Source organism: Aethina tumida, chromosome 2, assembly GCF_024364675.1.
Source record: "Aethina tumida isolate Nest 87 chromosome 2, icAetTumi1.1, whole genome shotgun sequence".
Classification (NCBI taxonomy): Eukaryota; Metazoa; Arthropoda; class Insecta; order Coleoptera; family Nitidulidae; genus Aethina; species Aethina tumida.
In genome coordinates, this window is record NC_065436.1 from 23,274,623 (window position 1) to 23,300,819 (window position 26,197).

Consider the following 26,197-nt stretch of genomic DNA (forward strand, 5'->3'; position numbering starts at 1 on the left):
GTAACTTGCAGCAGTTTGTCATAGTATGTCGATTTTCACTGTAATTTTTAATTTTCCTTATATTGCCGAACTGATCTTGCAACGCTCCTGCGAAAGGATACCTGTTTTACCGATAACTTAGGATAAATGGTAGCCAGTGCAGAATCTGCACTGCAGATTCCGTTATCATTTGAAAATTGCAAATCGAAGTTGTGATTTGATTAAATTATTTACTTTAACATATTTAAACGTACATATATAAGTATGGCTGAATTATCTAAATCTTATATAAATAGTGACATTTCATCAGAAGAGTGTAGTAAAGTCGGTGAAGTATTAAGAGAAGAGTACAGAAAATATTTAAAAAATACAATACTGTATAATATACTTCAAGATCTGGAACAATCGGTTGAATTAGATTTGGAAGTAAGAAGGAAGTTAAAAAATTGCTTATTAAATTCACAATGTTCTCAAGTTTTGAATATTGAAGATACCAGTTCCACCATTCTAGGAATTCAACTGCCAGAAGTGGACTTATCGTTAGCAGAAACTGATTATTTAAAGATAAAAGTGGAACACAAACTAAAGGATGCAATTACTGATTTGGGAAAAAGTAATTCATTTAATAAAATACAACAAGAACATACATGGGATTTATCAAATGAAGAAAAGGAAGTAATAAATTTACAGAAGAATTTATTGGAAAAACAAAAAGCATATTTTGATAATGTGAAAGAAAAACACCAACTTTTAGAAGAAGCAAGGCAATTAAGACAAGAGAGATTACCTCAAGCCCTGAATATGTGCTGCAGTGAAGCTGAAGCTCAAGTCAACCTAGATTACCAGAAATCAAAGATTTTGATTCAAAAACTTAATATAGATATCATAAAAGAAACTGAACTCTCTCCAAAGGCTTATGAGCAGTTCTATATTGATTTGCAAAGACAACAAAATGAATGTAAAAGTGATATTGAAGAATTACTAAAAAAGAAGAAAAAGTATGAATCTCTTGATTCTAAGCAATACAAAGAATATTTGAAATCATATACACTGTCATCAATTGGGAATAAAAAGTTATTGAATAATTTGGTATTGTAAGTTAAAATGTAATGATAAAATTTATTACACTGTTTGATTACAAAATTATAATTATTAAATATATTTAACTTTTGTATGTTTATTATTAAACTTTAGAAGTTTTATTGTAAGTCACCTTTGAGAGAGGCCTGTAATTGTAGCCAGATAATTTTTTTTTTTTTTTCCTGATTAATTTATATTAAAAATAATTACCGAGTAGGAAAAAAATTAGTAAAATTCAATTACATGAAGTAATCCTTAAGTAATAAATTTTTAGGACAATTTATTAAAAAAACATTTTGAGAATATGAATGATAATTGAAAAAAGAGATTTCATCATGTCCTGAGTATGTTCTGTAGTGAAGTTGAAGCTCAAGTCAACTTAAAACACCAGAAAACAAAGATTTTATTGCAAATTTCATAGAGCTATAATTAAATGGGAATAAAAAAAATAATTTGATATTTTGGGTTAAAGTATGCTATTAAAATTTATTATACTAAATAATGTAATTATCAATTAAATATATCTAGTTCCTGTGAGCCACATTTAATAGAGTAAACCCTTCTAGATAATCAAGCATCTAATTGTCATTAAAATGAATCACATGGCCTTCTTGATTTAAGAAAAACTCTGTTTTAGATAAATCACATTATATTTGCATATTTGATAAGGTGTTTTAAAACAATAATATGATTTATTAAATAATGATTTTGGCCATTAAAACTATCCATTAGGGTTTGTTTTATATAACACAGTGTTTTAAATTAATTATTTAATAACTGTTATATACACAATATTGTTGTTACAATAACCATTTTCTAAAAGTATGAATTAGTGCAGAATTGGGTTTAACCTACAACCAAGAGGTTATCTTCAGGGAAGGTGTACTCTGGTACTTCCAAGTTAAGTGGAGCAGGTCCTTTACGAATACGACCGGACGCATCATAATGGGAACCATGACATGGGCAATAGTAACCACCAAAATCGCCTGCATTAGCAATTGGGACACAACCCAAATGAGTGCATACACCCAAAACGACCAACCACTCTGGATTCTTTACTCTTTCATTGTCATGTTGAGGATGGCGAAGGTTTGCCACAGCCACAGATTGTTCAGCAGAAATTTCACTGGCTGTTCTGTGTCTGATAAACAAGGGTTTACCTAAAATCAATAACAGTTTAAATTATGATACCTACATTTAGTATTACATTTACCTCTCCATTTAAAGGTAACAGATTTTCCTTCTGGAATTGCATCCAATTTGATTTCAATCTTAGCCAAAGCCAATACATCTGCTGATGCACTCATGGTGCTGACGAATTGGGTAACAACTGATTTAGCAGCATAGGCGCCACCAACACTTAAGCCCCCAGCCAACAAGTATGTGAAGTTCTTCCTGCTTTGTTCGCTCTCACTGGATTTTGCAGTTGGAGATTTGACTGCATCTCTTCTGTAGTTGCTCCAATCTGGCACATTGATATCGGTATGGGCCAAACGTATTTGGGTACTCACAGCAGGGCCAGTGCTTACCGCGATGTTTCCTGTAGGGAGGGCTTTACTAAGCAAAACAGTTGAGGTGGGGAAAGGTGGAATTTTGCACACTGGTTTTTTTACAGATGCAACGGCCACTGGATTAATAGTCAGCTGGTTGCTAACCACTTGGCTCACAGCTTTAAAAGTGGTTGGTTTTATCATTTTCAACGAGTATTGGTTGGCGTTATGCAACAACTTTTAAAACACAGATACGCACTCCACACCGGAGTTAACCCAATTGACAATTGCCAACATCGAAGTTACTTCTACAGAACATCTATATTTTGGGGATATTTCCAGAGATCACATATTTCCCTATGGTTACGTTCATCAAGACCAACTTAAAATTACGTGATTCTCATATAGACCAATATAATGTTATACAAGCAGGCACGAAATAGCAATAGATATACATATTCCATTGTTTTACCTTAAACAACTTGATTTTTAGAATATTTCAAAGAAAAATTTGAATAATTTCCTAAAGCAACGCCATCTAGTCCAATTGGACGACAATAAAGCACATTTGTGTCAAATAGGTCCAGTTGGAGGTTAGTTATCCAGTATATTTTTGGGAATATGGTTCAAAACGAGGAAGTTATTATAAAGCAATTTGTCGCTTTGGGTTTAAGTGAACAGAAGGCCAAAGAGACCTTAAAAAATGTATCTGTCACAAAAAATCTCCTCAGCATTCTTGATCAGGTTTGATATAAAATTAATCAAAGTGGGTACCTTACTTTCACCATTCAATTATTTAAGGTGCGTGATGTTAAATTACCCGAGGGTAACGGTATACTCTTATATCATCTATCTACCAAAATTAAACCACAAATTGTCCATCACCTTCCATTCATAGTTAAATATATTGCCGAAAATAAATTGGATACGACTGTCCGCGTTGATAAAGCTATCGAATTCGCCCTTTCAAATTTGACTAATTTGAATGTGACTGAATTCGAAAAATTCTGTGGTGTGGGTGTTGTTGTAACACCTGAGCAAATTGAGAAAACTGTTGAGAAAGTCATATTGGAGATAAAAAATGAACTGATAGAAAAGAGGTACAGATACAATACTGGTCCACTGATGCAAAAAGTTAGAACTCTATTACCATGGGCTGATGGGAAAGCTGTAAAAAATGAATTTGATATCCAGGTATTCTAGCTATAATTTACTGTCAATCTAAAATTTTTAGTTATTTTTAATTTATAGGTTCTTGATATATTAGGACCAAAAACTGAGGAGGACCTAGCACCACCACCCAAAGTTGATAAGAAACAAAAGTCTAAAGTAGAAAAACCAAAAAGTGATGATAAAAAAACTGCCAGTGAAGGTAAAAATTACTTACTTCAATTACTCATTAATATCCTATTCATTTATTTTAAATAATATCAAAATTGTACTCTCAATTTGACATTTTCACAAGTTAACTTGATTTTTCTCCACAACATTTAAATATTTTCATTTATAATTAACATATCATGGAAAGCTGCAATAAGGATATTTTATTATAACTTGCAGTTTATGCTTAGCTTACTCAGCCAATTAAGAACTTAATAAATAATTAAATTTCACAATCAGTTATTGAACTTAATTGGTTAATTAATGCATTTATTATCTGTAAACAAACAATTGTATAAATATAGAAAATATATGATTAAAAGTTGCTGAAATTCAATTTTTAGATAAGAAATTGTCTCTTAGGTTTTTGCCAATAAAATAAATGTTAGACAAAATAATATATTTCTTATTTTTTTATGTTGTTATAAAATATGTTTTTTTCTCAATTTCTGAGTTGAAAATCTTTGAATTTGAATTAAATCATTTATAAATATCTTAAAATATGTTTAATTTTAAATATTTGTTATTTCTCTGGTATTCACAGTATACAAAATAAAAACTTTTCTAATTATCTCTTTCAGCTTCTGTTGTTAATAATGCCTTAACCATATTAGATGTTATGAAGAAAATCAATTTCCATCAACCTGGAGAAAATTTCAAAACTGATGGATATGTCGTTACCGAAAATACTGAAAGATTAATCAAAGAACATCTTAAAATAACTGGAGGAAAAGTGAGTGAGAATCATTAGTTTAAATTAAGCCTTGGAAAACTTAAATAAGATTTAAATTATTTCATATTTTAACCAGGAAAAATGTAAACATTCACGTACTTTTTATTTCAGGTAAGAACTAGATTTCCTCCAGAACCAAATGGCATTTTGCATATTGGACATGCAAAAGCAATTAACATTAATTTTGGATATGCTGCTGCCAACAATGGTATTTGCTTCCTAAGATATGATGATACTAATCCTGAGAAGGAAGAAGAGAAATTTTTTACGGGCATTAAAGATATCGTTACATGGTTGGGTGAGTAAGATTAATGCTACATAAATCAGAAAAATGCAAAGGTATTATTTATAGGATACAAACCTTATAAAATTACCCATTCTTCCGATTATTTCGATCAGTTATATGAATGGGCAGTGCAGTTAATTAAAGAAGGTCACGCATACGTTTGTCATCAGACCGCAGACGAAATGAAAGGATTTAATCCTCAACCTTCTCCTTGGAGGAATCGTCCAGTTGAAGAAAGTCTTCAACTGTTTGAGGTATTTTTTATTAACAATTCATTCATGTCTTGAAATGTTAATCACAAAGTCTTTGTAGGATATGAAAAATGGGAAAATTGACGAAGGTTGTGCCACGTTAAGAATGAAAATAACACTGGAAGAAGGCAAATTAGATCCAGTTGCTTACAGGGTACGTTTTACTCCGCATCACAGAACGGGGGATAAGTGGTGTATTTATCCCACTTACGATTTTACCCATTGCTTGTGCGATAGCATTGAAAACATAACGCATTCATTGTGCACCAAAGAGTTTCAGTCAAGGTGAGGGATTTATTCAAATTTGTATTGTATTATATTTAATTTATATATATTTATATATATTTTTTTAATTCAGACGCTCCAGTTATTATTGGTTATGCAACGCCTTAAATATTTATTGTCCAGTACAATGGGAGTATGGCAGATTAAATGTAAACTACACTGTTGTATCAAAGAGAAAAATTGCAAAACTTATTGATGAGGGTATTGTCAAAGGTATAACTCTAAAAAAACATTCTGATAAAACAAAAACGTGGGAAATATAATTGTTCCAGACTGGGATGATCCAAGGCTGTTCACATTGACTGCACTTAGACGACGTGGATTCCCAGCGGAGGCTATAAACAATTTTTGCGCTCAGTTAGGAGTTACTGGAGCTCAAAGTACTGTAGATCCATCTATGTTAGAAGCATATGTTAGAGATCACCTAAACAGTACAGCTCCTAGGTATATTTCAATTTAATAATTAAATACACATTTATTTAATTATTAACGCTTTCAGGCGAATGGTCGTTTTGGAACCATTGAAAATAACCATTGAGAATTTCCCTAGTGATAAACCTCTTAAAGTTAACGTACCAAACTTCCCCAATAACCCTGAATTGGGATCCCATGAGGTCACCTTTGATAAAGTCTTGTATATTGAAAAAACCGATTTCATTGAAGTACGTCAATTGCAGTGAATGAGTCTTTAAAATACTATTATAATCTGTTATTTTCTAGATTGGTGACAAAGGATATAGGAGACTAACTAAAACACAACATGTTGGTCTTAGACACGCCGGTTATATTTTAGAGGTGGTTAATGTTTTAAAAAATCCAAGTGGGCAAGTATCAGAACTTGTTTGTAAATGTCATAAAGTTGAAAGCGCCTCCACTAAGCCCAAAGCTTTTATTCATTGGGTTAGCGATCCTACAGATGTCTGTATCCGATTGTATTCACCTCTGTAAGTTTTATTTGTAACTATTAAGTTGTGCCAAATATTCAAATATTTTTGTTGAAGATTTAAACATAAAAATCCTGAAGATCCAAATGAAGTTCCTGCTGGCTTCCTTACAGACTGCAATCCGGATTCACTAAAGTCTGTCAATGCTTTCGCTGACAAGTCGTTGTTAAGTGCTAAAGTATTTGATAAATTTCAATTTGAGAGATTGGGATTCTTTTCTATTGATCCAGATAGCAGCTCAAACAATGTAAGTTTTATTTGCTTTAAAACAGGATTTTATATTAATTTCTGAATTTTCAGCTTGTCATCAATCAAACTGTTGGCCTTAAAGAAGACTCAGGAAAATAACTTATTTCTTGATTTTACTAAACAAATTGTGTACTTTGATATTTTTATTTAATTTAAATATGCAATTAGTTTTGATAATATGTATTTAAAAAACTACCAAATGTGTTTTATTTATTTTAAGAACGTTCAAAATCATAAATAAACCTGTAAATAAATGCAAAAATTCTCTAAAAAATAAAATTAAGAAATGTACTAATTATACACTGAAAATAAAGTTTTTAGTTGATTTAATAATTTAAAATGGTATAGTTATAATTTTAAAATTCTTGGCCATTACATATTTTTCCAGTAGACTAAATCTATAAAAATATTTGTTGTCAATTAAAAATTGTTGAAATTCAAGGACTTATTCTTTAAAAATAAAGTATTGTTTTAACCATTTATTAACATTTATATTATGTATCAAAACAAACAACAAAACATCAATTTTCTTTTTTATATATACAATCTTGAGAAGTAAGAAAATTACATTATTACACATTAGTACATATTTTTATATTTTACAATTGAAAAAAATGTTTGTTAAAAGCTACAAATTTATGATGGTGTTTTACACCCAAATGGGCCACACTATATATAAAAAAAGTAAGATTTGTGGAAAAAAAGAAGAAAACAGTTTCGCTTCTCGAACGGAAGAGGGAGATAATAATAATTTCGATCCCCTACCACAGTCAACAGTTTTTACCTCGTGTGTATTTGACGTTTTTCACTTTATCAGTCATTAATTTGATGTCGGCAAGTAAAAATTAATTACGTGTACTTTTAACGGAATGACGTAATATTGTAAGGTCAGTTTTACTCCATTTGTTTACTCATCACTGCTTCCTCTATTTATAGAAGTCCAACTCAGAGGTTATAGTTGTATTCTTATTCGCTGAATTCTTATTCGTCCACTATTTTGACAGCAACTGTATTTAATTCGTGTATCCCAAAGTAATTGTTAACTTCATATCGAAAAATGAGTGTGCAGTGGACTTTGATTGCTGGATTTTTGTACGCCGAGATTGGGGTCGTGCTGCTTTTGGTATTGCCCGTATTTAGCCCACAAAGATGGAATAGGCTGTTTAAATCTCGATTCTTGCAAGGCATTCAGCGACAAGCTGGAATGTACTTCTTAATATTGCTGGCAATCCTGGTACTATTCCTCCTTGATGCCATTCGTGAGATGAGAAAGTATTCAAATCCTGGAGGTATGTATCCCAAATTTTACCTTAGAACTGGTCATTTGAAATGACTAACAACTATATATTCAAAATATCATTATCATAAAAACAGCACATAAAAAGCACACAAATATAGAATTTCATTTTTGACCTCTGAATTGTGTCAATTATTGTTGATATTGATTATTCAGTAGTCATTAAAAATAATTATTGTATAGAATATCCCAATGGGAACAAAAAATAAGTTTATTTTGTAAAATTTTTAATAATCATTTATTTTAGATGGAGATGAGCATCTTCATCTTGATAAAGAGATGCAGGGAAGCATGAGACTGTTCAGAGCCCAAAGAAACTTCTACATTTCTGGATTTGCTCTGTTTTTATGTCTGGTAAGTACAATATTAAAAATTCCAAAATTTTTTAAATTATATTTATCTATTATTGAAATCTGAACAATAGCTATTGTGAATACACTCTATATTAAGAGCTTTATTATTTGCAATAGATAAGATAGGTAAATTCATCCTTATTTTGATGAATATGTTGTTTTTTTGAAATGCACAATATTTGATAAGACATGCATACATAAATTTTAATGAACTTTTAAATAAATTTACATATACATATTTGGAGATCATTCCCCAAACATTAAAAGAAACAACTTTTTTGAACAATCAAAAAGACAAAATAAAAACCGTATTTCTAATAAGTTATGAATTGATACATATTAACATGCAATAATTATAAACAATAGAAGGAAAAATAATCAAAAGTTTCATATTGTTTTATTTATAGGTAATCAGACGATTAGTAATCCTCATTTCATCCCAAGCTTCCCTGCTGGCTCAGTCTGAAGCGTCAATGAGACAAGCACAAAGCGCCACAACCGCAGCGAAGACATTGTTGGCCCAAAAGGGAGAAACTGATCAAAATTCCAAAAATGAGGACACAAAAGAGGTACGTGGTTTAAACATTTTAACACACTCCAACTATCACCTACTAAATTGTTTACATTCGCTAGGATTAATTTAATTGGTTTAATATTCATCAGTTACTCTAGCAGTCGCCTGTCTCATTATTTTTTTCTTTATAGCTTTTACTTCTGAAACGATTTTTAACATTTGGTCATTATGTAAGTTTATAGTTTTTGTGTTAACAGGCAGTTTAAAACGCAGAGCCCAATCCGTTTCGCTGGACTAACAATATTTATTTTGTTGTAACCCATGTTTACTCCAATGGCATAATTTTTAGTCTTTACAACATCATTTTGCGTTTTTGGTTCTGAATTAGGCATATTTAAATCTTTTAATTTTAAAAGTTATAAATGTTATATATGTATATATACAGTGGTGTCCAGAGAAAAAACACAGATTACTGGTATTGGTCCATGTTACCAATAATTTTCTGTAATGGTACTCCACCGCAGTTTTTGTATGTGTCGATTAACGTATTGTTTACCATGTAATTCTAGTGACTTGGATGGATCACTATTTGCCAAAATTCTGGGTTTTGACAAAACTTTAGTCTTATTTGAATATTTTTTTAATAATGGTTTCTTTACCGACATACACCCTTACTAGTTTTGTTCATTTACTCGACGTTTGATTGCTCTACTAGAATTACTGAAATTTTTTGATAATTATTAATCAATTAATTCATTTTTCATTTGCGTAGTTGTTTACTAATTTTTCCAATTTGTCTTTTTCGTTCTGACGTTTTCTTATTGTATTTTCAATGGAGGGAGTTCAGCATTTAGCGAGGTCAGAAATATTCAGACCTTGATTTTTCTTGTTAATTTTCATTTCCCTTTGCTCTGTGCAAAATGCAATATCTCTTTCATTTTTAAATTTTGTGGTTACTTCAGCCAAATGGGTTGGACTTCTTATTGTCAAAGTACAGAATAACAAAAAAATCAAATATAATTTTGATGAATTCTAAATTTAACACAAAAGCACCCTCTAAAGACTGGTAATAAGTATATATTATAATATTTATATATTTGTTAATTTAGTAATATAAAGGAAGAAATCTTGTTTATATGATGATGTATCTTAATTAATTTTTAAATTATTTTACCTAATTCAGAACTAACTAATTTTAATCCTAGCACATACTAATGTACATTTAGTAATTATAATGTGGCATAACTGTTTATTGACTATTATTATTAAAAATAAAGTAGTAAAATTTTATAAATAATTGAATGTTCGTGAAACAATTAAATATGGATGTCATATTGTTTTAGTTAGTTTAAAACTAAAACCTTTAATATACATCTACATGATTCTCATGCAAACCACTATACTTTAGTCCGACTTATATTAAATTTGTGATGTAACAATTTATCACATACAAAGTTAATTCTTAATCGCATATATTAACATTTGAGTATATAATTCTGGTATTTTTTGAAATAAGTAAGTAGTTATGAAGAAATCAAATAACAATCTGTTGTACCACTGTATTTAATTATAAATAGAAACATCAATTTATGATGTATTTATTTAATATATAGGTACAGAATTAAAATAGTCAATATAAATGTGTGTCCTAAATTAAAAGCGAAAAATTTTGTTCTATTTATTATTAGAGATTACTAGTGTCATTCAAAACTAGTTGTAGTAAACTAAAGTTTACCACATAAATCCTTGACTTACTAACAAAATTGCTGTTGTTAAAATACGCAAATTACGTAATTTCATTAAAAAAATGTGTATCTTATAAGCTCCATTTAATTGATTCACATTACATTTATTTATTTTTAGATTTCTACCCTGAAGGCTAAAATTACCGAATTAGAGGACGAACTGAAGGCTGCCACGAAAGATAAAAGCGCGATCAAGTCGCAGGCCGATAACTTGGCGAAAGAATACGATCGTTTGGCTGAAGAAAACGTTAAACTTCAAAAGAAAATTACCATAGGGTCTGGTGACAAGAAAGATGACTAGGTCGAGGAATAAGTAATAACCACTTATTTACGAATATTACTAGCTAATTTTAGCTTACACATTTATTTATGGTAATCGGTGTTAACCACAAAAATATGTATTTATTACACAATAAAATTAATAAATTGTTACTTTTTATTTATTTACTACATCCACCAAAAACTGACGGAGAAACTTTTTTCTAACGCAGTCACGTGATGCCACCATTTGATTGGGATAAATAACATTTCCCCTGGTTCTAAAAGGCACTTAAATGGTGTTGCTTTTGAAAATTTTTTAAAAGTATTGTAGTCAGGATCGATTGGGTTTACTCGAGCGGAGTTGCTCACGAAATTTCCTTTGTGAGGATACAAATATTCGGAGTCTTCGGGGGAAAATAATATTATTTGTTTTGTACCATAAACCTAAAAAATACACAAGTTTGAAATTATTTTTTTTTAATTAACCCAATACAAACCTGGCACAACAAATTATTTTTGGGATCAAAATGTAAAGGGGAAACTGTGCCTTTTGGACCAAGCCATGCGTTTACATCGGGTTCTGTCGAATTTTCTGATTCTAGAGTTAAGGCACAATAGGCAGGTATTAATATATCTTCTTTTAATTCAGTAATCTGAAAGGTAATAAATAGGCAAGTTGGATGGAACTGTTTCATATGTTTTTTTAATTTTAGAAACACATAGAAATGTGTTTATATTGTTTTCGTTTATGATACTGTTCTTATCACAAATTTATCTTGGTAATTTTTTATTACTCACCTGGTCAAATAAATTGTGTTGCGCTAAATAGCCTATGTCGCCGTCTTTACTTAGATAATGTTTTGATATGAAATCTTTGAGGGTCATTAATTTTTGCGACCAATTTTCATCTAAATAATGGGAGCCTATTTCAATTGGAACAGTTCTATCACCTGCTATTTTTAGAAGATAATTAACATTTAGCCACCGCTTGCAGGCTGGCCATTGGTCCATGCAACCTTTCAATTTGACTGGTATTTGCGGAATAAAATAAGATTCGTTGAATTGTTCTAAACTTGGTATATTTACAATCGGAATTTCCTTTGCTATAAGATTTTTATAAACAGACATATCCAATGGCTCATTGCCAATTTTAATATTAGACGTTGATGAATCTGATCTTAGTTCATCAATTTCAAGTGCCAAATATTTGGCTGTATCAGTCAATAACTCTTCATTAAGATTTAAAGGAGCACCTAATAATAAGCCCAAATCTATACTTTTTAGAGCAGTCTGCAACAAGTTAATGTCAAATTTGTCTGCAACTTTTAATAATATTAAACATTTTATAAAACTGGCAATGGTGAAACATTGTCTAATAGAAATTGGCACGTCAGACCAGTGCCCTGTATTCAGCTCTTCATGAAGGTAATCCACAACTGAGTCTATTTCCAATACTGTTTTTTGTTTGTAAGTGTTTAAACCAAAGTGAATACAATCAATTATTGTGATTAAATTTGCGATTGACTTGATGTTTTTCGCAATTTCAAATAATTCATTTTTATTAATAACAAACCGAGAAATGGTGCTAGCTAAATCGTGCTGTTTCATTTTAATCACAGACTTTTACAATTGAGTCATTTAAAAACCATAACAAAATCCGGTTATCTTAAAGCAAATATAGCATGCTATACATGAATGGTTATATAAATAAAACTCATTTATAACTATATGTAAATCGATTGGCCTACGTAAATAATATGTAAATAATAACACACCACTGATCAAAGATCAGCACCACTATATGTTTGTGTGGTGATATGACAGGTGACAAACACCCACGAAATAACAGATCACAAACAAAACAGACAAAAACTAATAATATAAAATTAATGTGTAAGCGCCATCTGTTGGTTGTGAATTCCCAAACTATAAAATTATATACACTGTGTTTCTAAAATTTATAGTCGAAATTTGGGAGCAGATAGACTCCTCCAATAACGAACAAAGTCTAAACATTTTTTATGGCAAAAAAAGAATAATATATGCTACTACATCATTTTTAAACTTTAAATTTGAAGGGATGTACTTAATTCAGGAAAAACAGAAAAAAATCTATTTAGACTTTCTTCATAATTGGACGTGTCCCTAAAAATTGCTGTGAATCTATGAAAAAAATCATAATATTCTGTAAAACTAACTTATTTCAAACAGATATTCTGCTTCATCAGATTTACTAGTAAATTTTGATTTTATCACAGCTTTTATAGAAGAGACAGAAAAAATATTGTTCATTTATTTATTTCATAAAAATAATTGTCCAAAACAGAAAATAAGTAATTTAAAAAGTTTAAACTTGAATGTGACACTAAAATTTAATTCAAACACACTCCGTTACGTGGCGCAGGAGTAAATTGGTGTTACAGAACATTTCAATAGGCACAATCGTTTACATCTCTTTTCAGTGATTTGTAGGTTATGTGTGTTCTGTGGTCAACAGACTGTTTTTTATGGTGTTTGGTGACTGCATATGACAATAGCAATACGAACGCTACAAACAAAAATTTCCGAACCACAATAAGTTATTTAGGAATTAATTTTCAGATTGCCAGAAATTGTACAACAGTTTATAATTGGCAAAACTCATATGTGTCTTATTTTAATAACTTATTGCAAAACACTGGTACAGGAAAAAGTAATTAAAAACTGTTGTATTAAATGTTAATCTATAAATTAGATTTTTTTAGGTAACCAGTTATTCACATGCAGGCTAATCATTCAAACAGAAAATCGTAATGAGTGATTTTAAACCAAGATTTATTAAGCCCTCAGAAACTTCAAGTTTCCTAGACAGAAACGAAGCTAGAGCTAGCGAAACGACGGACTTCGTTTATAATAAATTTATATCTCAGTCTATTCAAACTCAGAGACAAAACTTGCCAATATTTAAAAGTAGGAACAGTATACTTTATTTACTCGAAAAGTTCCAAACTTTAATCCTGGTGGGAGAAACTGGATGTGGGAAAAGTACACAGATACCACAGGTAAGTGAAATTTATTTGGTTGACTCAGCACAAAAAACTAGCACATTCAAAAAGTAATGATTAGACGCATGAAATAATTATCTCTGTTTGATTTGAGATTACATGATTGAATTACATATTTGATATTTACTAGTAGCACAGTATAGTGAGTCACAGAGTATATAAATATTCTTCCTGTATTCAGTTTAGTTTTATTATTTTGCTTCACAAAATATGAATAACTTGGTTACTAGTATTAAAATTGGACTTTCCCCTTGAAAATTATTTTTGAAAATTGTAAGTAGGCTTAAATGACATATTAACTGGATTCTTCTTATGATAAGAAAGTGATTGAATTACTTATCAAAAAATAATCTTGAGTATTTAAGTAAATAAAATTTCTTTTGAAGTACTGTGACTAAAAATTATGTTGTGGACCTTTGGCTGTGTTTAGTAACAAAAATCGGAAAACTAAATCTTTAACTTAATTCAATTTAAATATAAAAATACTATTCAAATACTTAGTTTAGTTAGTTGAATTAGATTTCAAAAGTCTCTTCCTTTTGTGGATTTTTAAAAAATAGGTAACTCATTATATCACAAATTCTGCTTCAACTAATTCCGAATGCCATTACCCAAATTTGTTAATTTTTTGTGTAATACGCAATAATTTGCATAATTCATTCAAATCCACCTAAATTGGGACGCTGGACAGCCCCAGGCACAACATAACATATTCTAATTTCTATAAATTAAAATAATCAATAAACTTTTTCCTGAGAATTTATATTTAATTGTAAATAACTTGGTAGTAATCAAAGTACAGAAAGTCTATTTTGGTGTGAACTTAATTAAAAATTGATGTTTTATCGTTTTTTAATTTACTCATCAGAAGCATGAAACTGTAACATAAAATTGTTTAATTCACAACAGGAAATTGTTCAGTAACTTACTGATTGCGTTTGATGTATGTATATTTTTTGTTATTTTTTATTTCCTTCTATAATTGAGTACTCAATTTGACCTTTTGATCATTTAATGTTCTAATATAGGGAACCTTGAAAACATGTACGTACGTATTTTGTAAGACAGCAAAAAAATATAAAACTGACACCTTCAAAGCATTAAAGTCAATGATAAAAAAACAAGTAGGTAAAAGTATTAAGTTATATTGTAATGTTGGATTCCAGTTGTTTCAAACATTTTATAACGACATTTAATACGTGGAATTCGTAAGTTCGAAGTATAATAAAATTAATAGTAAAATTGTTCTGTTGTGAACCCCATAAACTTATCCAATTTTGTATTATTCATCATACACAAGTCTCTTGTTTATCAGTCACTCTCGAGGTTATTAAATTCAATTTATTAAAACAAGTACTGCACAATTAATTTTATTAATAATTTGTGTAAGAAAAACATTTGCACAATTCGTTAAATGAAGAAACAAAACCGTCTGTTCCACATTAACTTAACAAAAAAGACATTAAAATTATCTTTCATTAGATAAATGTCATTATTATATAAAAGAGATAATTAACATAATTTTTTGTTGCTTTTAGGTATTGTCCGTGACTCGATGTTAATCGGCAATCAACAACCTTATTTCTTAATTGATCCAAAACAGTGATCAGTGTACGTACTAGAGAATATTAGTTGACTACATCATTAGAATTTGTTTAAGACTGAAAACCGTCCAGGGAATTAAACCCATTTTGCTCTAAACCTTTTTCTTGCCAAAATGGTAGGCCCTTCCTCCCAAATTAGTAAGCTATTGCTTAGTTTGTTGGTGTTACTGATAGTATTTTACGTATATATGGACTATAATTTATATATACGTATACAAAATTACCCTCTTAAGAGAACATCCAACGATAACGAATCATCGTACAGTTCGGAGACGTGGTTTGGATGCGAGTATTCGCCGTTATGTACAGTCACCGTGAAGGCGGTTCTGCTGGACCAGACCAATTTGTATCTTTTCGCGCCCCTCGTACATTTCGCGGACCACGCGTTAGGCATATCGGACATAACATGGATTACGCCGAACAAAATCAGTATATTCCACGTGTTCGTTGCGATATTGAGCGCGAAATGTGTAGCCAGCAACAATCTTGCCTATCGTAGAATCGGTGTCGTGCTGTTCGAGTTCAGGACATTCTTGGACGACGTCGACGGTCATGTGGCGCGCGTGAGGAAACACATCAAAGGAGAGTTGTCGGAGATCGGTACTGCGGGTTACTATGTGGACGGTCTGTGCGACGCGTTGGGTTGCACGGCCTTCATGATCGGCGTTTTCATCTTCCTAAAGAACAATCCGCCTCGAAGGGGCTACATGCAACTGCCCACCACTAGTGACACCAAACAGAGTTGTAATATTGTTTACAAAGCGAAAGTCACTATTAAAAAGGTCGCACGGAAGGTCTGTTTCTTCTCGACGCAAATGATAATAAGCTCGACGGCATGGAATCGTTACATAGCTTTGTATCAGGACATGATGGAACGCACCAACGTTCCCATTGAGGAATCAATCAAACAGGATATCGTTTTCAGGAGTTCGTTCTTCTTTACGGTGTCGTTAATTTGGAGAATACTGAATGTACATAATCTCATGCATTGTCTTTTACTCATGATATTTTGTGATAAGCTGTGGGAGTTTCTGAGGAACATCGAGTACATCGGCCTCGGTTTGTTACTGTCCGCTATCTGTGTCACTGAAATTCATATTATCGATGCGAAAAATTTTATTTATCACAAGCTCACTGGTGAAGGAGCAATTTAGTTGGAAGAATATTCGTATACAAGGTGCTGATAATGTAATTTAATTCCTTTTAAAATACATTTACAGCACATTGCATATAGAAAATTGTTCACTAACAATGCCTCAATCATTGCCGAAGTAACTTATACTACATTAGCCGTTCATTGAGAAAAATAGTATTAACATATTAACTAAAATGTATTATTTTCCAAGTTTCAAGAGTAATTTTATTTTATTTATTGGGAAAAATGAGTAATTATACAGTTATTATTTATTCTGCGAATTTGTTCATATATTTTTATAGCGTGATGTGATATTTCAGATAAACCACAAATATTTACTAAATATGTACATAATATTATCGTTGGCATTCAAAGTAAGTGGTGCTTTGTTATTACTTTAGATGGAAAATAGGCTCTAAAAATAACTGCGTGAAGGAAGGTTATTTCATTATTCATCAAAACTTAGTATTTAATGATTAATTTCTTAGAAAATCAGAGTTTTAATTGCTTTCAGAAAAGCTAACTTTAATGTTCCATGTCACCAAAATTATTTCTATCAGCACTTAAATAGGCATAATATTGGAAGCTGGAATGCATTATTATTTATCATTAACTTGTAATGGATCTGTGATATATTTTTAACGACTAAAAGTGTACATGAACAAGCGAATTAAAACATTGCAGACGTTGCCTAATTTAGACTAGTATTGAATTGCGTTAAATATAACTAATTTCAAAAACACAGTTTAAACATCCACCATTCATCATCACTTAGCCTTGAAAAATCTACACAACAAATATTTGTTTAATGTTCAAAACTTCAGATAATATTATCTGGATGACTGAAACAACAATTCCTGAGAAAAATCAGACATGCATGAACATATATAAATTTGAATATATATTTACGTACATTTTTGGAATTACCTAGGATTTTGGTCTTTAATGAATTCTACGCAGTTGCTATTATCTCTTACATGTACTATCACCATGTAAATTTTGTGACTCTTTACCACAATCTAACTACGAAATCATACAAGAAAATACATGTTTATATATGTTCATACACATGTATTACTTCTTGGGTTATCTAGGTGTTTTAAAAATCAATACCAATGAAATTTCTTTCGTTATAGCCTTATTCATTTATCTTAATATACGTACATTTATTACGTTGAACTGAATATTTAAACTAATTTAATGACATTACTTTCGTGACAATCAGTGTACATATAAGAATTTTTTATTTATTTGTATATAATCATTTATTCCTGAACGCCTTCCCTAAATCTAACAGATATTTGTAATTTATAGATTTAACATTACTTTATTTTCTAGTCTTTTTTGTTACTTTAATTGATTATCTAAGGTGCGAGTACTGAAAAAGTTAACGAGGGTTATTTAAATCTATTTTAAGTAATTTCCATTGCCACAATTTTAACAACATGACTAACATGAATTTACAATAATTTTTAACCGCATTGTTTTAAGCTGATAATTAAACGTTATTTAATTAACAAAACCGTGTCAAATTAATGAAATAACCCTAATTTGTCGCTATAATTTCTTTTAATCAAATAATTCGTGGTAAATCTTTATGATTGACACCAAATCTATATATGCAACGAACAATGTGATTGTTTAACAATCTAAAGGTGCAAAAAATATATAAATATTTATATATGCATGAGTGTTTAATTATCAGTGGCCGTACTTTAAAATTGTAATTTAACTAATATCTACATGAATTTATAAATTCATGTAGATATTAGTAAATTCATGTATCCATCGATCGTCATAACGCTTGCTGGTTAATGGGTTCAACTTGCTTTCTTTAGTTTTAATTTATTGATTACATTATTTATAAGAATTTTTAATGTTATGTATTATTAAATTGGTTTTTTTATTGGACAATTTGTTAGTATTTTATACACGATGAATTTCGATCAGAACTCCTCAGAAATATGTTGCCCCATATGGATTAATTCAATGTTAAATCCAAATTCTTCACAATTAACTAGTCATTGAGTTTTGATTGAAATTCACTTTATGCATAATTTAATTATTAACGTATGTAAATTAATAAGTGATTTGTATTTACTTTATATTATTATACTCCTAGGTTGTGTTTTTGACTATTTTGTGTTTACAGTCAGACTCTTCTGATAATGAGCAAATAAATACATGTGCTTTTTTAACCATAACTACTTTTACTTTACACGTCCTTTTCTATTAATTACGGAAGTAAATAACTCTAATATGTCAATAAAAAAAATATTATATTATATGTTGCTATTAAATTTATGGCTTTCTGTACTGTGTTCTAAAGTAACTAACATGTCCTAAACTATTTTTATGTCCACATTAAGTACTAAAATGGATGGACAACATATTCAAAACGATATTATGCATATTTGTAATTTGAGAATTAATATCTAGCACTACATATCTTATCCGGTAAGTATAGACGAATACAAAATGTTAGTTGATAATAGCATCTACGTTTCATATTTTTACATTTAAAATATGCGCAGCGATATTTAATATGTGATCCCATGTGTGAAGCTAACCACAACAATATCATAATGCATGTATTCAAAATGAGATAAACCTTAAAAAATATTGAAATGAATTGGTAAATTGATTTATAAATAAATAACTTTCCTAATTTAAGATGTTAGATTTATTGAACTTATATATAGTTTCTTGAAAGTGTCATTAAAATTCTAATTAATCTTTTTGTAGTATATGATAGAGGCTAATTGGCCCGGACAAATAGGAGTATGTGAACCTCGAAGGGTAGCAGCCATATCATTGGCAAACCGAGTGGCGGATGAAACCGACACCCTAGTACAACAGGATATGGTAGGATACGCCGTAAGATTCGACGCTTGCACGAACAACCCCAAAATAAAAGTAAGAATATTAAAAAATACAGTTTGTTCTAAAAATTAACGTTTTCTCTACAGTACATGACCGAAGGAATACTATTGAGGGAAATGATGTCAGATCCTCTTTTGAAAAGTTATTCTGCAATAATGCTGGATGAAGTACACGAGCGGACAATGTACACCGACATACTAATGGGCTTAATGAAAAAAATTTTGCGGGTAATTTATTGTAATCAATTTCAAATTTTTTTGGACGTAATCTTGTTCCAAACCATAGGATAACTATTATAAAATTTTGTGCTTTTAGAAAAGGCCCGAATTACGTATAATAGTGGCTTCAGCTACATTGGACGCCAAAGAACTTTTTGAGTTTTTCAATCATAAAAATGGAACGAATGATTCGGCAGTTGTATTAACCGTTTCAGGAAGACAATTTCCAGTAGAAATATTTTATACTGCAGGTGAATTCATTTTTATTTCGTTTAATAAAACCCCCCTAAATTAAACTGACTGATTATTTTAGAACCCGTTTCATGTTATGTACAAGCAACAGTGGATACAGTTTTAAAAATAAACTCGTCAAAAAGTGAAGGTGACATTTTGGCTTTTCTAACGGGTCAGGAAGAAGTTGACCGGGCAGTTAGGTTGTTACGGGAACACGCCGACGTAATTGAAAATTCCAATGGAAAGAACAAAATGGAAGTTTTACCTTTGTACGGCTCGTTGCCATATCATGAGCAACTCAAGGTATTTAAGTCGGCTCAGAAAGGATATAGAAAAGTAATAGTGTCAACAAATGTAGCAGAAACATCTGTCACCATTCCAGGGATTGTACATGGTAAGTAGTAAAAAAATGTTCGCTGAATGAAAAGTTAACAGTCTCTTCTTCAGTTATAGATTGCGGATTTGTAAAAACGTGTTGGTTTAACTGCGAGACACATACGGACACACTAGTAATCTTGCCAATTAGTAAAGCCTCCGCAGATCAAAGAGCAGGAAGAGCTGGTAGAATGAGGGCTGGTAAAGTCTTTAGGTAAGTCACACAAAATTGGCATAACTTTTCTATAATATTAAATCGTTATTTTATAGGTTGTATACAGAAGAATATGCTGCAAAGCTGGCTGATAACACACCTCCTGAAATTGTTAGAACCAATTTAACATACGCTGTCTTACAACTTAAAGCTTTAGGCATTCATAACATATTGACATTTAAATTTCCCAGTCAGCCACAACTAAAAAATTTGAGAAGTGCTTTAGAAATTCTATATGCTTTAGATGCCATTGACTTGCAAGGGGAGTTGACAAAACCTTTAGGTTTTCATTTGTCAGAATTTGCCTTAAATCCTTTATACACCAAAGTTATATTAAGCTCAGGTGGGTTACCATATTTTCAGAAACAACTTTTAGTTCATTCATTGTTTGCTTTTAGGTGAATTTGGGTGCTCAGAGGAAATTTTAACAATTATTTCCATGCTTCAAGTGGAATGTATTTTTACAAAACCATCATCGGGAAACATGATTGTAAAGTCTAGAATCCAGAAGAGACATTTTGAAGTTGAAGAGGGTGATTTAATAACATATTTAAATGTGTTCAATGGCTTTATTCAAAGTGATAAATCTAGGGAATTTTGTCACAAAAATTTTATTAACTATAGGTCGTTAAAAAGGGTCGTTGAAATTAGAGAGAGGCTCGAAAAAGTTATGAAAAATTATGACGTACCAATTATATCTTGTCAAAGTATTATAGAAATACAATACTTTTACACACTCAACATGTTAATATGTTTTTAGGATACACAGATGCTATACGCAAATGTTTAGTTAAAGGACTTTTCCCTAATGCAGCATACCTGCATCATAGTGGTGTGTATAAAACTGTAAGAGGAGATGTTGACTTATATGTTCACCCTGACAGTTGTTTATATACTATTAAACAACCTCAATGGTAAATTCAAAATAATTGATAATAATTTGATTCAAAACCAACATTTTTAGGGTAATATTTTGTGAAATTATTCATACCACAAAATTATTTATGAAAGACATCACAGTAATTGAAAGAGATTGGCTCTTGGAACTGGCTCCCCACTTTTATTACAAAACTTCATTTAAGGATTATCTAGGTTAAAATAAAAATAATTAATCTTTTTTAGTTCTTTATTTTGACTCAAGCCTCTGTTTTTTCCTTTCCAAATACTCTTGTACATTGTCAAATTTTCTCTTATAATATGCTGTTATAGAATTATAGCTAGACAATTTTGAATCCTGACAATATTTCTTATAAAAATCATCAAATTGAATGTCACCACATAGTTCATAGTCTTCATTATGCAATTTGTATGAATATAAATTATCACTTAAAATATATAAAAATTTACCTAAGAAAAAACTAGAAATATTGCAGTTCATTTGTATATTTTTAATAAATGTTGTTTTGTAACAGGATAAATCAGTAACATATAATTGTATTCCACTTACATTATAAATTGATACAGCCACAAAAACTCTACCATTTTCATGAACTTGCAAATCAATTATTGGTAAGGCAGTTACATCAACTTTTTCTTCATCCATTTCTTTTGAAAATGCTTGTAAAATACTATCATCTTTTATGTACTGATTGGAATTGACAAGTTCCAGTTCCTTGCCATTCAAATAATTCCAATATCTGAATGTTCCATCACCAGAAGCAGAAATAAGGGTGTTCTTGACAATTTTTAATGTTGTCACAAATTCCTTATGTCCCAAACAGAAACTAACAATATTATAGGCATTTGGAAAATATGAGACTCTTATTTTCTCATCACGATCACAGGTGATGATATATTTTTCACATTCAGATAAAATAACATCAAACACAACACTTAAGTGTCCTAATAATAAAATTGGCTGAGGTTCTTCATTTAATTTATACAAATATACATCCCCTGTCTTATCAGCCACAATAACATCATTGTGTGAGGTAAATAACACTTTACTTGCAGCTCTGTTTACAATAAAATTTTTCACTGCTTGTAATTTACTGTCAAAAACTATTACTTGTTTATTTTCTGTGGACACGACACAGTATTCCCCATTTTTAGAAAATGATAAGGAAGTGACCGTCCTGTCTTCTTTTTTCAAAACCTCAATTTGTCCTTTGGTAAGGTTTTCAGGCAAAATTGGCTCCGGTATTTCCACAGCTTGGGTTGTTTGGGAGTTCCTATCGAAAAAAACTAAACTGTCTTTATTCGCCACTACTAAACAGTCATTTTTCGATTTAATCACCACCATTTTCCCTGAATACCAGAAAAACTTAGATTTTTCAAAACATGTGGGTTTTAAGGTTATTATGACAGTAGTTCAAATGTTATACCTATTTATTTGCAGCAGTATTGCCTACATACACCCCTTCATGAGAATGGATGATTCACTATGGGGTGTTTATGGTGAAACTTCATTGACATTGAAAATTTATAACTGGACATATTAGAAAAAGGTATTTCAGCTATTCGGTATGCTTGACATCATTTTGAAAATGTATGATGACAAATATTTACGTCTTTGTTTTGATGTCAACTAAACACAATAAAATGGCACAAGCAAATATTTTGAGAGAGTGGGCCCCATTGACAGATTTATACAATAAATTACCGTTGAAGTCTCTAAATGGATTGTTCAGTCATGAAATTAAAATTACTTGTTTAGACATTTTGCCAGAATTTCTGGCTCTTGGCAGCAATATAGGAATAGTTTATTGGTATAATAGGCAAAATAAGAGCCTGGAGCACTTACGCTGTGAGGTAAGATATAATTTATTTAAATTTAAAAATAAACTACAACACATGTATTTTATATTTTAGAACAGTAATAGCCCAATAACTGTGGTAAAAGTCATATCCACAGTTGATTTTATGGTGGCATGTGGAAATGCTGCTGGAAATATTAGCATTTTTCAAATACCAAAGTCTCATGCCAGTTCATTACCAGAAAGTTTAATTACAAAAAATAAACAAGTTGAAAGATATACTGTCTCAGACTTGCATAAATCTAAAATTACAGCAGTTGAGTGGTCAAAAAATGGCATGAAATTGTTTTCTGGAGATAAAAATGGTTGCATTATATTGACAGAATTAGATTTTTATATGGTTAATTTATTTCAAGAATTATAATATACATAAATTAATATTATATTAAATTTTAGCATATTTGTAAATCTGTAGAAATATTAAATGAAGAATATGAAGTGGTACAAATGAGTTATAATCAACAAAGACTGTTAGTGTCAACCACATACAGAAGTATAATCTGCCAAAAATTTTCAAAATGGAAAGTATGTCAAGTAGGAAAAAAAGATAGAAAAGTGTAAGTTGTACACTTTACTTCTGTATTGTTAAGAAAACAAGTCTTTTTTAGATTAGGAAATTATGGAGGCTTAATCTTTCAAAATGGTTTTAACTCAAATAATTCTATATTGTACTGCTCCAGACCAGGTTTAAGAATTTGGGTGTCAGATATTGAAGGGAATGTTCAAAAAACCTTGCTGTTTAAAGTGAGTTTAAAGAAAATTATCAACAAATTTTTAAACTAATTTAATTTTAAGGATATACTGTCTAAGGAGTGTCTTGAAGTTCCATTAATTAATCCAATATCAAAAAAGCTGCTGCCACTTAAACCACAAAAGGAGGCTTGTTTCTCTGTTTTATATCAATTTTGTGATAATTTACTTGTTACTCATAATGGAGATGTAATCTATATACTAGATCCTAATAATATGATAATTTTATATACAATTAGTCATTTAAGAGGGTAAGAATGATATAAATATTAATTTAGTGTGGTATATTTTACCAATATAATTTACAGAGTTTTAAATATTGCTTCGCACAAAGATGAGATATTTATTCTTGAGGAGGATAGGAGTATTATTAGAATATCTTATAGACCTGAAAATAGTCAAGGTTTCTAAAACCATTATGTAGAAGAGAAACTATGTATATTAATTAAACTGTTATAATTTATTTGTAGATATATTATTAACAACTCCAGTTGACAATATAGTCAACCCATTAACTTCATCTATTAAAGATTTTAAGAACAAATTTCAAACAGGCAACATCATATCAGCTTTACCATCATTGTTTGAAAAAACTCCTGTAGATGAAGATATTTTTAATGATGACGCAAATGTACCAAAGGCAGAAGAAGCTACAGAATGTTCTGTCCATAATACTGCAGAAGATATTAAATTTCAAAAGAACTTTGATGATATTGGCAAACAACAATTTAATGATAAAATCTTATTTAAAAAGAAGAAAAAACGACATATGAGTTCTAGCCTGTTCAGCCTAAGTTCAAACAGTTCAGAGGAAAGGGACCTGAGCTTTAATAAGTCTACAATTATGAATCTCAATACAGTAGGTGCCTTACCAGATTTGAGAAGTCCTGATTCAATTCAAAATGACATTGAGTATAAAGAAAAAATATTGGCTGACGTCTTAAATTTAGATAAAATTCAAATTAATTTAGATGAAATACAATCTAGTGAAATGAATGACAGGGATAACATCAATTCAAAAGGACCTACCTTCACTAGGACTCAAAGTGAACCTGATCCATCAATATACAGCTCTAATTTAATTAAAACATCACATTCTGAATTAATAGGCAATAAAGTTAAAGATTTAGGTTCGCCATTGAAAACCAAAGAATTGTTGTGGAAAACTGAAACTAAGAATCTCAATCCAGATTCAAGTCAAAAAGGGGAAAATATTTTAATTCCAGGTATATTATTATATGTTTGGCTTATTTAATTTTATACTGTCTTTTTTAGACTGTCGACATATTCCTAACGAGTGGAAACTGACGAACATCGAAGTTAACAAAGACCGTGTCTCTGAGACATGATACATAAGAATTTCCTATATTGTTAAAAAGTGAATATTAATTAAGAGATTTTTCGAATATTGAAAAAAATATCCTTAAAATATAGGAACAGTTTTTTTGCGTTTAAAATGTGATAGTAAAATAAATTATTTTTTTTTAATGTACATTTTGCTTTTAGAGAAATTTATCATCATATGATATTTATTTACTGAATTCATACGATGTGGATGTAAGGCTGGAATTGGTAAAATTCATTTCAAAATTATATTTTTGACCCCAATACTGCACGTATTCAATATCAATATTTTTTATTTAAATTAGAATTTTTAATTGATACATTAATCCGCAAATGATTAAAGAATTTTGCCAATATCTGTGCAAATAGATCCGAATATAATATGTTTATTTTTGATATTACCTATAAGCCTCAAACATAAGTTGTAACAGTCAAATGTATAATTATTTTGTTTTTAATATATGATCATATTATTTATCTGTATTTTACATTGAAGAATGCAAAGTATATCAAATAGTACTTTATTATATAATAAAAAACTACATTATTTTAAATTAAAATATAATTTGTAAAAATACATTATGACGTGTTTCCTGTAGCAACATTGCCACTGGGAAACCCGTCTATTTTAACACAGTTACTGGGCTATGACTATTCTAAAATATTTAATATATGTGTATACATATAACGTTCGAATAGATTATGCCCCATTTCACAGCATAAGTGCTTCAAGTTCTTCCTTCACATATTATATCAAAGTGAATTTTAATTATTATTTTTTAATTTATAAAAT

General features: G+C 30.1%; 9 protein-coding genes across 12 annotated transcripts; 6 read left to right on the forward strand and 3 right to left on the reverse strand.

Annotated features, from left to right (window-relative positions):
• The first annotated feature begins 130 nt into the window (after nt 1-130).
• On the forward strand, nt 131-1,167 carry LOC126264487 (uncharacterized). Its single transcript, XM_049962684.1, has one exon. The coding sequence runs from the start codon at nt 244-246 to the stop codon at nt 1,075-1,077; it is 834 nt and encodes a 277-aa protein (XP_049818641.1). The 5' UTR covers nt 131-243; the 3' UTR covers nt 1,078-1,167.
• Nucleotides 1,168-1,690: 523 nt separating this feature from the next.
• On the reverse strand, nt 1,691-2,835 carry LOC109606776 (cytochrome b-c1 complex subunit Rieske, mitochondrial). Its single transcript, XM_020023317.2, has 2 exons — nt 2,273-2,835; nt 1,691-2,219 (listed from the first exon to the last, which is right to left on the reverse strand). Exons 1-2 carry the CDS (start codon nt 2,751-2,753, stop codon nt 1,906-1,908), a joined length of 795 nt encoding a protein of 264 aa, XP_019878876.1. The 5' UTR covers nt 2,754-2,835; the 3' UTR covers nt 1,691-1,905.
• Nucleotides 2,836-3,135: 300 nt separating this feature from the next.
• On the forward strand, nt 3,136-6,835 carry LOC109596740 (probable glutamine--tRNA ligase). The gene is made up of 13 exons (XM_049962685.1): nt 3,136-3,293; nt 3,351-3,743; nt 3,801-3,921; nt 4,511-4,662; nt 4,774-4,960; nt 5,015-5,202; nt 5,261-5,484; nt 5,558-5,697; nt 5,757-5,928; nt 5,984-6,146; nt 6,205-6,428; nt 6,486-6,675; nt 6,729-6,835. The coding sequence occupies exons 1-13, from the start codon at nt 3,171-3,173 to the stop codon at nt 6,774-6,776; spliced, it is 2,325 nt and encodes a 774-aa protein (XP_049818642.1). The 5' UTR covers nt 3,136-3,170; the 3' UTR covers nt 6,777-6,835.
• Nucleotides 6,836-7,413: 578 nt separating this feature from the next.
• On the forward strand, nt 7,414-11,018 carry LOC109606775 (B-cell receptor-associated protein 31). 3 transcript variants are annotated; one of them, XM_049962955.1, is made up of 5 exons: nt 7,414-7,551; nt 7,614-7,966; nt 8,222-8,328; nt 8,735-8,896; nt 10,705-11,018. In XM_049962955.1, the coding sequence occupies exons 2-5, from the start codon at nt 7,735-7,737 to the stop codon at nt 10,885-10,887; spliced, it is 684 nt and encodes a 227-aa protein (XP_049818912.1). In that variant the 5' UTR covers nt 7,414-7,551; nt 7,614-7,734; the 3' UTR covers nt 10,888-11,018. The 3 variants fall into 3 exon arrangements, with proteins under 3 accessions (XP_049818912.1, XP_049818913.1, XP_049818914.1); XM_049962956.1 differs by having other exon boundaries at nt 7,421-7,559; XM_049962957.1 differs by having other exon boundaries at nt 7,427-7,564.
• On the reverse strand, nt 10,928-12,765 carry LOC109596736 (bifunctional peptidase and arginyl-hydroxylase JMJD5). Its single transcript, XM_020012313.2, has 3 exons — nt 11,646-12,765; nt 11,345-11,500; nt 10,928-11,291 (listed from the first exon to the last, which is right to left on the reverse strand). The coding sequence occupies exons 1-3, from the start codon at nt 12,453-12,455 to the stop codon at nt 11,034-11,036; spliced, it is 1,224 nt and encodes a 407-aa protein (XP_019867872.2). The 5' UTR covers nt 12,456-12,765; the 3' UTR covers nt 10,928-11,033.
• Nucleotides 12,766-13,280: 515 nt separating this feature from the next.
• Nucleotides 13,281-21,671, forward strand: LOC109596777 (probable ATP-dependent RNA helicase DHX35). Of its 2 annotated transcripts, none has more exons than XM_049963647.1 (11): nt 13,281-13,539; nt 13,592-13,888; nt 19,376-19,546; nt 19,600-19,740; nt 19,829-19,982; nt 20,045-20,359; nt 20,413-20,554; nt 20,611-20,897; nt 20,953-21,261; nt 21,315-21,468; nt 21,519-21,671. In XM_049963647.1, exons 2-11 carry the CDS (start codon nt 13,640-13,642, stop codon nt 21,649-21,651), a joined length of 2,055 nt encoding a protein of 684 aa, XP_049819604.1. In that variant the 5' UTR covers nt 13,281-13,539; nt 13,592-13,639; the 3' UTR covers nt 21,652-21,671. The 2 variants fall into 2 exon arrangements, with proteins under 2 accessions (XP_049819604.1, XP_019867915.2); XM_020012356.2 differs by lacking the exon at nt 13,281-13,539 and adding an exon at nt 15,430-15,502 and having other exon boundaries at nt 13,822-13,888.
• LOC109607691 (ceramide phosphoethanolamine synthase) lies at nt 15,496-18,834 on the forward strand. Its single transcript, XM_049963648.1, has one exon. It carries the CDS (start codon nt 15,609-15,611, stop codon nt 16,647-16,649), a length of 1,041 nt encoding a protein of 346 aa, XP_049819605.1. The 5' UTR covers nt 15,496-15,608; the 3' UTR covers nt 16,650-18,834.
• On the reverse strand, nt 21,667-22,958 carry LOC109596776 (tRNA (guanine-N(7)-)-methyltransferase non-catalytic subunit wuho). Its single transcript, XM_020012355.2, has 2 exons — nt 22,879-22,958; nt 21,667-22,801 (listed from the first exon to the last, which is right to left on the reverse strand). The coding sequence occupies exon 2, from the start codon at nt 22,794-22,796 to the stop codon at nt 21,681-21,683; it is 1,116 nt and encodes a 371-aa protein (XP_019867914.1). The 5' UTR covers nt 22,797-22,801; nt 22,879-22,958; the 3' UTR covers nt 21,667-21,680.
• Nucleotides 22,959-23,044: 86 nt separating this feature from the next.
• Nucleotides 23,045-25,879, forward strand: LOC109596775 (WD repeat-containing protein CG11141). The gene is made up of 8 exons (XM_020012354.2): nt 23,045-23,305; nt 23,366-23,650; nt 23,707-23,867; nt 23,919-24,054; nt 24,106-24,311; nt 24,369-24,463; nt 24,531-25,286; nt 25,336-25,879. The coding sequence occupies exons 1-8, from the start codon at nt 23,045-23,047 to the stop codon at nt 25,407-25,409; spliced, it is 1,974 nt and encodes a 657-aa protein (XP_019867913.1). The 3' UTR covers nt 25,410-25,879.
• Nucleotides 25,880-26,197: the final 318 nt, after the last annotated feature.

Excerpts from the sequence above, each read along its gene's own strand:
- LOC126264487 (XM_049962684.1), top strand. The coding sequence starts at position 244 with ATGGCTGAATTATCTAAATCTTATATAAATAGTGACATTTCATCAGAA.
- LOC109606776 (XM_020023317.2), bottom strand. The coding sequence starts at position 2,753 with ATGATAAAACCAACCACTTTTAAAGCTGTGAGCCAAGTGGTTAGCAAC. Across the intron at positions 2,220-2,272 it reads TGTTACCTTTAAATGGAGAG|GTAAACCCTTGTTTATCAGA; the intron begins GTAAATGTAATA and ends TATTGATTTTAG.
- LOC109596740 (XM_049962685.1), top strand. The coding sequence starts at position 3,171 with ATGGTTCAAAACGAGGAAGTTATTATAAAGCAATTTGTCGCTTTGGGT. Across the intron at positions 3,294-3,350 it reads TCCTCAGCATTCTTGATCAG|GTGCGTGATGTTAAATTACC; the intron begins GTTTGATATAAA and ends CAATTATTTAAG. Across the intron at positions 6,676-6,728 it reads CAGATAGCAGCTCAAACAAT|CTTGTCATCAATCAAACTGT; the intron begins GTAAGTTTTATT and ends CTGAATTTTCAG.
- LOC109606775 (XM_049962955.1), top strand. The coding sequence starts at position 7,735 with ATGAGTGTGCAGTGGACTTTGATTGCTGGATTTTTGTACGCCGAGATT. Across the intron at positions 7,967-8,221 it reads AAAGTATTCAAATCCTGGAG|ATGGAGATGAGCATCTTCAT; the intron begins GTATGTATCCCA and ends CATTTATTTTAG. Across the intron at positions 8,897-10,704 it reads AAAATGAGGACACAAAAGAG|ATTTCTACCCTGAAGGCTAA; the intron begins GTACGTGGTTTA and ends ATTTATTTTTAG.
- LOC109596736 (XM_020012313.2), bottom strand. The coding sequence starts at position 12,455 with ATGAAACAGCACGATTTAGCTAGCACCATTTCTCGGTTTGTTATTAAT. Across the intron at positions 11,501-11,645 it reads AACACAATTTATTTGACCAG|ATTACTGAATTAAAAGAAGA; the intron begins GTGAGTAATAAA and ends ATTACCTTTCAG. Across the intron at positions 11,292-11,344 it reads AAAATAATTTGTTGTGCCAG|GTTTATGGTACAAAACAAAT; the intron begins GTTTGTATTGGG and ends TGTATTTTTTAG.
- LOC109596777 (XM_049963647.1), top strand. The coding sequence starts at position 13,640 with ATGAGTGATTTTAAACCAAGATTTATTAAGCCCTCAGAAACTTCAAGT. Across the intron at positions 21,262-21,314 it reads ACCAATTATATCTTGTCAAA|GATACACAGATGCTATACGC; the intron begins GTATTATAGAAA and ends ATATGTTTTTAG. Across the intron at positions 21,469-21,518 it reads ACTATTAAACAACCTCAATG|GGTAATATTTTGTGAAATTA; the intron begins GTAAATTCAAAA and ends CAACATTTTTAG.
- LOC109607691 (XM_049963648.1), top strand. The coding sequence starts at position 15,609 with ATGGTAGGCCCTTCCTCCCAAATTAGTAAGCTATTGCTTAGTTTGTTG.
- LOC109596776 (XM_020012355.2), bottom strand. The coding sequence starts at position 22,796 with ATGGTGGTGATTAAATCGAAAAATGACTGTTTAGTAGTGGCGAATAAA.
- LOC109596775 (XM_020012354.2), top strand. The coding sequence starts at position 23,045 with ATGATGACAAATATTTACGTCTTTGTTTTGATGTCAACTAAACACAAT. Across the intron at positions 24,312-24,368 it reads ACAATTAGTCATTTAAGAGG|AGTTTTAAATATTGCTTCGC; the intron begins GTAAGAATGATA and ends TATAATTTACAG. Across the intron at positions 24,464-24,530 it reads TAGACCTGAAAATAGTCAAG|ATATATTATTAACAACTCCA; the intron begins GTTTCTAAAACC and ends ATTTATTTGTAG.